This window comes from Mytilus californianus, unplaced genomic scaffold (assembly GCF_021869535.1).
Source record: "Mytilus californianus isolate M0D057914Y unplaced genomic scaffold, xbMytCali1.0.p SCAF_4, whole genome shotgun sequence".
Taxonomy (NCBI): Eukaryota; Metazoa; Mollusca; class Bivalvia; order Mytilida; family Mytilidae; genus Mytilus; species Mytilus californianus.
The window spans coordinates 68,616,412-68,628,438 of NW_026262690.1; the positions used below are offsets into that span (position 1 = coordinate 68,616,412).

General features: G+C 32.0%; 1 protein-coding gene and 1 long non-coding RNA gene across 2 annotated transcripts; both read right to left on the reverse strand.

The window, feature by feature from the left end:
* Window positions 1–2,824: 2,824 nt before the first annotated feature.
* Window positions 2,825–5,055, reverse strand: LOC127698697 (monocarboxylate transporter 12-like). Its single transcript, XM_052202323.1, has 3 exons — window positions 4,647–5,055; window positions 4,406–4,456; window positions 2,825–3,118 (listed from the first exon to the last, which is right to left on the reverse strand). The coding sequence occupies exons 1-3, from the start codon at window positions 5,047–5,049 to the stop codon at window positions 2,856–2,858; spliced, it is 717 nt and encodes a 238-aa protein (XP_052058283.1). The 5' UTR covers window positions 5,050–5,055; the 3' UTR covers window positions 2,825–2,855.
* A 3,691-nt stretch (window positions 5,056–8,746) lies between these two features.
* Window positions 8,747–12,027, reverse strand: LOC127698713 (uncharacterized). Its single transcript, XR_007980939.1, has 3 exons — window positions 11,919–12,027; window positions 10,768–10,887; window positions 8,747–9,006 (listed from the first exon to the last, which is right to left on the reverse strand). It is a non-coding gene; the product is annotated as an uncharacterized LOC127698713 (long non-coding RNA).

A 12,027-nucleotide genomic window follows, 5' to 3' on the forward strand; every position in this document is an offset into this window, starting at 1 on the left:
AAATTCCAAGATGACTCAAGAAGAGACTTATTTGCAATATTCCGTTCACATTTTGAGCGTTATTCTACACCTTTTCTAAGGACTAAATCTTTAAATTATTATGACACAGAAGCATTGGATCAATGAAAATTTTCATTCTCTTAGAATTCAACTAATGTTTTGAAGGACCATCTTAAGCAGATTGGCGGGAAAGCGACACAACACAAACAATCTTGCACCATGTTCACATAATGGACTATGATATCGGTTACTGAGCTTCTGTTTCCAGGGCCAGTATACTTAAAGTCAATGTCAATATTCATAAATGAACAGTAATGATAAAGTGCTCTTTTTGTACAGATCGTTCTTAATGATAATTCTTGATCCATGCTAATGTTATAATTGATCAATCGTGATCCATGCTAATCTCCTTTCAAACATATTTTGTAGAGAAACAATCGTGCTTGACTTGAGCCTGCAAAACACATGGTTGTATTGTAATCTATTTGATTTAAATTTACATTTGAACATTTTACTTTTTTAAAAGTATCATATCAGGGGATTGATATAGTGTATAATTGACATGTCAAATGATTAGTCATCATGCAATAGTAAAATGGTAAATGTCTTGCGTCGAACCATAATACATGACCAGTTATAAATCATCTGTACATGTAATTTCCCTTACGTGAAAATTTGAAATGAAAAAAAAACTGTTTTGCAAGACAATGGATAGAAAGGATTGTTTCCAGAAGAAACAACACATACAAATATATTCACAAATTAAAAGGCACATCATACAACTACTAAAGCATAAACAACATTAACCCTTTTAAAATGAAACTAGGGTAAACTCAGATGCTTAAAAAGAGTGAAAAGTTCCTGCTCTTCTAGTATTAATCATATAATTTAATAACCCGTGAAAAGTTGCATTCGGCAGTTCACAATAGAGGAAAAGAGGACGGATTGTTACTACAGCAAATTACATATATCAATCATTTGTGAGTGATATTATCCAAAAGATGGTGGCGTTCGTAAAACTATCGAAGTAAATAAAACATTACTTGATTGAATGATCATACAAGGTTTTCGTTTCCTATCATGGTTATCTTGATAAAAGGTTGCTTCTAACAAAGAAAACATTGAACCAAATGTTTCTCATGATAAAGTTGTATGTATATTTTTGGACACTGAACTACGTTTATCATTAGACTAATTTGTTCTCCCAAATATTTATCGTTTAAATGTTGATCAATGGGGAAAGTGGGGAGTAAGCTTGGACGACTAATAAACCAAACAAAATTTTACATCTCATCCAAAGAAGATAAATGTGCCGCTTAAGATATAGTTGTTAACTTATATGTCAGTTGGTCTCTGGTGGAGAGTGGTCTCATTAGCAATCATACCACATCTTCTTATTTTTACGTTTAAAATATTTTTTCAGAAAATTCTTCCGGCATGGCTATATTTTGTCTTCAGATATTATAATCACCAAAACCACTATTTAGGGGAATTGATTTTTCTCGATCTCCAAAGCATTGCAAAATCTCTAATTTTTGCTGATAGCTATAAGATAGAAATACTAGTATCGGCACATTCAGTTCTTATCATTATTATCATTATTTGAATTGATTATAACTATGATAGTACAAGTTTTATTAATATTATTTACTTTTGTACTTATGAAGTTAATAATTCCAATTACTTGAACTAAAATCGGACACCGGTTTAATTAAAAAAAAAAAACGGACAGAAATATTAATTGCACAAGAGGTCATAGATTAAAGGAAATGTCACCAGTTTGAGATTGAGCTGAGTCTAGCAGAGATTGATCAACTTTGTGTTTATTTTGTCGATATAGTAGACATACCTGTTAGTATCATGTCAAGAGCATCAATCTGCCTAATGTCTTTACCTGTTGTACTGAATATTTTCATTCACCTTTTTGCTATTGACCATTTTGACATTACGAATAGTTATGTACATTCAAATGTATATGTAAAATATCAGCTTGGTAAAATTTGTCAAAGTGGGATAAGAAAGATTTGTAAAATATCAAAGAAATAGTAGCTTCAAGCATATCTATCAAGGCACTGGGCATATGAAATTCAGATGTTGGATGTCAGAAAAAAATGTTACCAACATAAGAAATGGGAACTAAAATACAATGTTCATGCATATAATTATGGACGTTATTCCTTTTCATACAACAACATAAAGGTACGTTGACAAGAAAAAAGAGAGGCGAAAGATACCAAATGGACATTCAAACTCATAAGTCGAAAATAAACTGACAACGCCATGGCTAAAAGAGAAAAAGACAAACAGACAAACAATAGTTCACAAAACACAACATAGAAAACTAAAGACTGAGCAACACGAACACCACCAAAAACTGGGGGTGATCTCAGGTGCTCCGGGAGGGTAAGCAAATCCTGTTCCGAATGTGGCACCCGTCGTGTTGCTTAAGTTAGTACAAAACCGGTAAAAAGTCTAATTCGGTAGGTCACATTCGGGAAAAGGGGACAGGATTGTAGTTACGACATTAGGAGCATATCCGCTATCATCTGTGAAACGGATATTCCGTAACGGTCAACCAACTCGTGATGGCGTCCGTAAAATTTACGAAGGGACGATTTTAACTTCACTACTTGGAACTCTTGATTTAATAGCTTCCTTGTGAGCAGCAACCTTCGACCAAGGAAATCATGATAGGAAATACAAGCCCTGGAGTATCATATCAACTGGGAGATATATACTCCGTATGCAGGCGCTGCTGGAATGTCATAACTAACTTTTATGAATTTTGCTGCAAATTAATAAAGAATCATTAATAATGTCTCACTTCATTTTAATCTAAATTCTTATTGTGCACACTATTCTGTTAAAGGAGTCTGTTCATTTGTTTTATCATCTGCAACATAATTTTGATGTGCATCTTTTTCCTTATTACAAATTGGTGTTTGTTCCGGAAGAACTTCTACGGATACGTTCAAATTATGTAACAACTTTTCATCAAATATTTTAAAATTTGGATCTTTTAAATTGTCCAACGAAATAGTAACCTCGTGTTCATTGAGTTGACTTCTGAATAAAGTTGTACCAATCGTAAACATGGCTGATAGGAGGAAGAGACAACCTGGAAAATAAGAATATGACAAACCTTCAGAGATTGTAATTCTTCACTATCAAAATACTCAACTAACCAGGGTTTCAATCGAATCAATCATTTTAAAAACTGAATTCGATTTTATAGTTTTATTTTTATCGGCGTCTTACATAAACGAATGCATCTATTTTACTGCAGAAGACACGGGTTTTAATGGAATGATCTTAATTGACTCAAACAATTTGAAAAGCAAAATAGGGGAAAAAATTATTAACAAATAATAAGAATCATGTGAGATAAAGTTTACCTGAGGTTGTTGCACCCTAAGTTTTAATGCAATACCCATTAATGATAAGCTGAAAATTTAGAATGTAGCTACTGGGAAAACGGTTCCCAGGGAGAAGTACAAAGACGTGAACTGATGTAGATGATCAGCTTAATCTATGCTTTTATTCACACAAAAACTAAAATAAATGGTTTTGAATTCATTTAAAAACTTTGAACTTTAGACCTAAAGATAGCTTTAGAAGGTTGATTTTCTCTTTGCAAGATTATAGATTATTCGCGTGAATCGTCTATTAATGCTATGACTTACCATGTTTGCTTAAATTCGTATATGTATTAATATCTAATTGTAGCCGATACTCATAGTTAGCATGAGCATTTCGCTTGTAAGAGTATCAATAGGTGCCAGGGATATTCTGAGAGTTAGCCAAACGCAAATGCCCTAAATCATTGCATTTCTTTTAGTTTTATTTGTATTCTAATAAAGTATTCTAATAAATTATAAGGATGCAATTTGTTATATTATGCAGATATCGATTCCATCACTGCATCAAGTGTGTTACGATATTTTTCTACTCGAGACAGTTGAATTTTAAAATTTAAAACGCAAAGCTTGCCGAGCTTTTTAAATATTTAAAATTTAACTGTTGAGAGTAGAGAAATATCGTAAAACACGAGATATAGTGGTGGAATCTGTTTTTGTAATGTTTTATTTTACGATATCTTAGCAAAGTGTATCCTTCCTTTTCAAAGATTTGCAGAAAGTTTTGCTCTTTATATGTGACGTCATCAGACATGGTCGCCTTTTTTCATGACGTCACAATAGCAAATTCAGAAGAAATCAAGAAAATTTGACGTCATAATTGAATTTCGACAAATTATTTGCCTAGAACAAAGTTTTCTCTAGAGATGAGAAATATTTTTCTCACACCGATCGAGAAATGTGAAAATAGCATAAAAATTAGAGAATAGATTATCCGTCACAATGGTTGACAATATAAGGTAAATTAAAAACAAACCAAACTTTTTTACCACATAAATACAGGCTTTCTTTGTATTCTCCTCTGTAGTCTAAAATCAAACCTGTAAAGAGATTGATAGTTGAGTTGTGTTTAAAAAACTAGACCCAATATCCTTTCAAAATAGTAATATCTTATCCAATATAGTAAATTAGACAATAGTTTACCAATGTTTGAATTAGATTTATCCAATAAACAAGATTCTTCGGGATTTAATTTTACCTAAATGATCATATGACGAGTCATATACATACCAGATATTGGTGGTCCTGCAAGATATCCTACTCCACCAATGAAAAATAAAGTACCGACTCCACTGGCAACCTTTTTTGCCCCAAGTAGATCCATACACAACGGACTAATCATTGTGCTCAAGCCACCAGAGTATAATCCAAATATAACAGCAAATATGACTTGTCCTGAATATTTGTCAGAATATAAGGGAAAGAATGCAGTTGCTAAGGCTAGTATGCCATTACATCCAAAGTTTAACAAAACTGGATTTAAATCATTATAACCGACTGAAAAACCCGATATTAGCCTTCCGATAGCCGATGCTATACCAACGTATATCATAAGGAATGCAGCTGCTTCATTTGTAGTTCCTTGGATTATTGCGTAATTTATTAAATGTAGCATAAGTATAGAGAAAGCCATACTCCATAAGCAATAGTGAACACAACAACACATAAAAGTTTTATCTAAAAAAATGTTAATATGAAGAAAGTTCTGTAAATCGTAATTTATACAGCATTGTCGTTTAGGTGTTGTATCTTTGTTGTAATTTAATTTGGATTCTCTTTTATGTTTATGTTCTTAGTCAGAGGGAAACATCAACGCGCCAATGACCATATTGTTTCCTCCGAGTCCAGCTAAGAACAGGAAAGTGCCTTGAAGTCCATATTCCATGATAAGATATTGCACCAAAGGACCTGTTATAAATGTTCCAAAACCAGCTCCACTCATTACTATACCTATTGCAACACCATACTTTTTGTGGAAAAAATATGCAATAACAGTTATGGCGGAAATCGTACTCATACCAACGCCAATACCTATAAAACATATTCAAGTAGATGATACAATAAACTGACATATATTTCGTACTGAAAGTATATTACATCAATAACATGAACTTAATGAAACCAAAAAATGAATAACATAATGTCATTGTGCTGATATAGAATGTTTAATTTTTAAATCTAAACAGATTATTGTTTGTGTAGAACATAGCTCGATGTGCAACATTAACATGCTTTCAAAATTAAAGCTTTGGTTTCATTGGTATAAATGTAATCTTTATTTTCATTGGTATTAGTTTTCTATTTCTGTAGACTGACTATTCATTAACCTGATTTTACAAAACGGGCGTTCTTATGTCCAAAACTTACCATTTCATCCGGATTTTCCGGTTCGAATTCGTTCGGCTTTTATGATGTTTAACATATCAATGAGAAACATTTATGAGTTTTGTTTCATTAACCAAGTAACTTGGGAAGTCCCCTTTAGTTTTGTTGAACCTGAAATATCTTTTCCGATAACTAACTATCGGAACTTGTAGTTCATTGGTTGTCGTTGGTTGTTGTCTACTGTATTTAGTTTTAGTTTATTTTTTTGGCATAAACATACCGTAAATTTTTCCTAATGAACTGTCACAATTTGCCATTCCGAGCCTCTTGTAGCTTACGGTATGGGTATTTGGTCATTATTAAAGACCGGACGATGACCTATATTTGCTTATATACGTTATTTGATACTTTTGATAATCATTTTTTTTATTAAAATAAACTCTGCTTACAAGTAGCAACAGCAGGTACACATAACCAGTATTTGAATGTGACAAAACAATCGGCTGATGATTATATTTCTCTTCCTCGAATGAGATGAATATGTCTAAAATCAGTTTACACTGGATGAAATGCAGAAGTATAAAGTATCTTGGCGAGTCAAGATAAAATGGAAAGAACCTCTTTATTTTCCCTAAGTAATTAGGTTAAACGTGCATGACATGTTTGATATGTAAAATAAGGAAGTAGAATCAGGTTATGATTTGTTCCTCAGCTAATAAGCGACAGAAATCTGTTTCAGCATTAATTTCACAATTGTAAGACAAATTTTTGTACGTCTAGACGGATTAAATTACACCGATGGCATTAGTTTTTAATTTATTTCGAGAACCGTTGGTGTACTCTATCTCTATTACTGTTTCTTTTTATTATTTCATTCATCCAGCCAAACAGTGGATATAATTGATAAAAAAAGACCCACTAAAAATTGGAAGAAGCTAGTGTTGCCTAGGTGGCCTATTCTTTGATTTGATTGCGAACAAACGATTGTTCAGCAATGATCATAAGAATGAAGTTCACTTATGTCTAAAGAGAACCACCACCTCCCACAATTTTTGTAACATTTGACATAATCAAGCTTTATATTTTAAAAGATTTTGTGGTTACATCTCCAATTCGAACCAAGTGACACATTTAAATATAAATGCCGGAAGTCTTACTTCGAAAATTATATGTTAAGATTTAAAAAAAAAAACATGTATCAAAGATTCATTTATGATCATAAATAAATAAATTAAAAAATAAGAGATGTGGTATGATTGCGAATGAAACATATATCTACTAGATTTAGAGATAACTGTATTGTATTTGAAGCTTTGCGGACGTCCATCGGTAGTTTTACTATCGCAAATTTAGTTTACCTGGCGACTCGTAGGATGTGAACTTCTATAGAGCAATGTACGAACTTCAACAATGAATACGTTAAGATTTTAAAAACATGCATGTAACACAGTTTCAATTATGATACTAGATAAACAAATTAAAAAATAAGAGATCTGGTATGATTGCGAATGAGACATATATCTACTAGAGATCAAAGGACAAGGATGAAAACTACTATAGAGCAATTTACTGCCTTCAACAATGTATATACATACTGAATAATACAAAACAAACTCTGTATTGAATGGTCATTTTATCAATATGATAAATTTGGAACTTAGAATTTATCTTAGGAAATTGTTATCAGGAAATTTTTATTAACTGAGTAGAGAATTTTCTCACAAAAAAATCTATCCCTTCTAGATTGAACTCCCTTATATTGAGCACGTTTATAAGAAAACATTCTGGCAAAAAGTGATATCGAAAAGAAAGGAACCCATAAACTCAGAGTTATCATATTGTATTATCCTTTCTATTATTTTCTTAACAGAACAAAACTTAATAAAAAATTAAGATATAAACTGAGAAAAATTGCAAATAATTGAACTGCCTACAAGTAGATGCTCATCATAAATAAAAAAAAGATAAAATAAAAAAAAAACATACAAGGTAAAGTATGATTGTTTTGGGATTATTATTTTCAGATGGATTAAGAGAGGTGATTTTATAATTATTTAGGTAAAATGTAAAACAAATATATAATATGAGATATCAAATTCATTCTCTCAGAGTAAGGACAGTAGGCGTATTCAGTTTTGGTGAGTAATCCTTCACAAAATATTTTGGAATTTCATGAGCGGTTCTGTTCAATGTATATTGGATACTTGGAAGGAATATATTCTTCTTTTTTATGACTGAAAACTCTTGCCTTTAAAACCTGGTGATAGGTTTTGTTTTAGGAAACATTCAGTCATATGTATTGGGTAACTTATTCCTACTTACCTGCAACACATCCATATGTAACAAGTAAATAGTTAAGATTGACAGCAGCAAAAAAACTCAGTCCAAATCCGACCAATGTTACAACTCCTCCAAACATCACGGCCACTCGACAGCTGAATGCATTTATTACGATGCTAGAAAAAGGACCTGTATACAATTAAATCAAGTTATCAAGAACTCCTATTGGGCAAATTGATAAATGATAAATAACGCCCTGTTTTGAAGAAGACGTGTCATTGGTTTTTTTTTCAACTGACTTTTCGAATAAATGGGAAAGATATAATTTTCACTTATTGTGGTCGATTTCACAGCAATAGAGGTATATACGTTATATACTCCAGCAAGGTAATAAGGCAAAACCAACTTGAAATTATCAAATGGCAAACAAGTGTATAGCAAAAACCAACTTTAAATAATGTAAGGTTACAACTCTTTCAAGAAAATTTGACCATACATGGATTGGCTTTTCTGTCTAGACATTTTTGTTTTAGGCACAAAACGATACATATTTTCGAAACTTTTTTTTCACGAGCGTATTTAAAGAACGATATACCAGAAACAAGTGTTGTACGTACGAAAATCGTACAATTTGGTTGGTTTGTTTGTTTGTTTGTTTGTTTGTTTTGTGTTTTGTTACTGACTGATGTGCAACTTATTGTTTTGCTTTAACAACTTACCAGCAAATGAGAAAAGACAGCTGTATATTGATCCAATCAATGATGTGTAAGCATTGTCCTCTTCAAATTTCTCCAGGAGAGCAACATGCAGGACTCCGGTGCAATGAAGGAGTATTGAATTAATCATAATGGTTCCCGTTGCAGCAATCATTATTACCCAAGCCCAACCTTGATCCAAATCTTTGTTCCGCTGATCGTTGTATTTCTGGACCATTTTGTGTCACTATGGTGCTTTCTGACTGGTATTAATTGGACCGATTATCATTCTACAATATGAAAACGTCAAACCTCGTCAGTGGTTGTTGGAATGGTTGGAGGAAGTCCAAAACCAGCTAATAGTATGTGACGGATGGGTGGGTGTGCGGACAGGGAAAAGTGAGTATCCAAATTGTGTAATAATTTTTATGTTTTTCTGTTGTTGAAGACCTCATGAAGCCCTTATCATGTCTTTTGAGCTTTAATGTGTTTTAGGGTTGTTTAGGCTTTTAGCCATTGTTGATGTTTACTTAGACACCTGCATGAAAATACGGATTTTGTGTTATTAAAATTAGCTGTTACAAAATTTTGAAAATTTTTAGATTTAGGAATATATGCCCCTCATGCAAAGCTCTGATTCCTTGCCCGGCTTTGGCTATACTTTTTTGTCCTTTTTGGGTTATAGCTCTTCATCTTTTTAATATGCTTTGGATTTTCAAATATTTTGACCTCAAGTATCACTGAAGAGACATTGATTGTCGAAATGCGCATCTGGTACAGAAAATTTGGAACTATTTATGTTTATTACCTCAAATCTTCTTTTATGTATTAAGATCGGGAAATGGGCATCATATGTGGGCATCTATTAAACGTTTAAGTTTAACCTGAGAACTTTTAGGTTACGTATGTCAGCGAGAATATTTTTTTATAGATGTAAGTGGTATATAAGTCAATTGTACACCAAATCAACATTACCAAGACAAAAAAAAAAAAAAAAAAAAAAGATATCTAGATGTCAATTTATTGTTTTAATAATTGAAAAAAAAAGTTCAAACGTAACTTAAATGTCTGAATCTCTGTGACTCTAGGCAAGTTATTCGTAAAATTTATCAAAGGCTTCCAAACGAACTGCAATTGTACGTTTTGCTATTGGAAAACAACTAAGTATCATTCAGGTGTAAACCAAAATAGGAGCACGATTCTACTAGGTACTGATTATTTTTTAAGAGTTTCTGATTGAAATTATATTCTGCTTGTGATGTATTGTGAATATAAAAGGCAGGCCAGCGAACGTACAGGCAAAAGAAAAAACCCTAATATCACTTTAAACTTTTTTAGTGTTATAATCAAAAACATAAATATGGATCCTCATTAATGACTTGAAAAAAATTGGAATGATTCATCGATAATTAAACGTTATTTTTTCTAAAGCAAAATGCCTCCATTTTGTTGTAAGAAATCTTTCTGCAAAAGACATAAAAAAAACCATTTCATAAGATAAGGAGACTTGGAAGTTATGTTTGCAACTCTCTTTTTCCCAATGAAAAGTGAATATCCTTCTGACTATAGTTATATATCTTATTTGCTAAATCTAAGCAAGATGGATGAGACACAAGTAAATCATACTTGTGATGTTTTCTCCACAAAGCTGACTATAGATCCATATGGTAGACTTTATAGATTTTTTTTGATAATGAATATATATATACCGCGTAATATATAGATAACAAAAGAAATACAGAGTAACACATTTACAAACTTTCAAAGTATTTTGGTAACTTTGTGAAAAACGACTATTGAACGAAAGATTAGGTTTCATTCAAAACTTCAAGATAAATTATGACATTGGTTTAAATGAAATGCTACGAATCATTAACAAATAACACAACTACAACGCATATGTCATGGACGTACATTGTCTTGTCTTAGCCTTGCTGATAATTCGTAATTCCATTCATATCGTATGACTATCTGTGTTGTGGTATAATAACTTAAATTTTCCTCATAAAAGACTAAACTATTGAATAAATGATTAAGTGTTCAAAACTTACCAACAAAATGATCCACTCACACAGCTTACACTGTACCATAGATGTATAAACCAATCTATGACTGTACAAACAGTTCATCGTCCGTTGTCAAAATTGAGGTCAGCCATCAAAGGATACTATCTAGAATACAAGATGAAAGTAATAGATGACTTATTAAATATTCTGACCTAGAAACTACAAGAAGCATCATATTTCAATCGTATTAAGTAATAATGTTTAACGGTCCAATCTCGATTAACTTTGATATATCTTAAACAATGAATGATTTATTATCTTATCAGATATGAAAGTAACCAGATGTTCAAATAACCTCATAAATATATTAGATATAGTCTTTTCATATCTGAGTGGTTGTGATTACTGATTGATGGTAATTATTTAAAAAGAGTAATATCTCAAATGAAAAAAATACGAAAACTTACATTGTTTTGTTAACTTTACCTTTTTCGATTTGTTCGTTCCGAATTGTACAGTAGTAAATTATTACTTCTTTCACATAGACATATATAGTAGGTGTTAATAATTCTTGTATGAATATCGTATTGTGAGATCTATTTATCTCATGTTGCACTGAAAGCAATATGTATTATTATACTTCACGTAAAAATGCAATATTTTGATTGGCTTATACGAGGGTGTTTATTTACTCTATTCAATGGTAAATACTCTATTACCCTTCACGGAGACGCTTGATCAAGTGTGCGCTTTATTAAATACGACTCTATCCTATGGCAAATACTCTATTACCCTTCACGGAGACGCTTAATCAAGTGTGCGCTTTATTAAATACGGATGGTTGTTAAGTACAAGACGTCCTAGTTTTTTACTTTGAATTTGATATTTAATCGACAGTAATAACAGAACATTCAGTATAATAAATTAAATAACACATATCTGAGAGGGTGATAGAGCAGATTGTTACCCCTCGAAAAGACATTGTCAACCTTGGCTTCGCCTCAGTTGACAATGTTTTCTCAGGGTAACAATCTGCTCTATCACCCTCTCAGCTATGTGTTATTTATATATTAATAATCGATTTGTTCGTTCCGAATTGTACAGTAGTAAATTATTACTTCTTTCACATAGACCTGCCTCGTATTTATGTGTCTTGCACAGCGCTTTTGCTTATTGTCTATCAACTTAACACTTACTTATATCGTACAATTACTCCTCCGTTGAAATATATCATTCCTCTACATAGGTCGGTAATTTAAGAGCAATAATTAATACACTCGTTTTGATATGATATTCTTAGTGCAA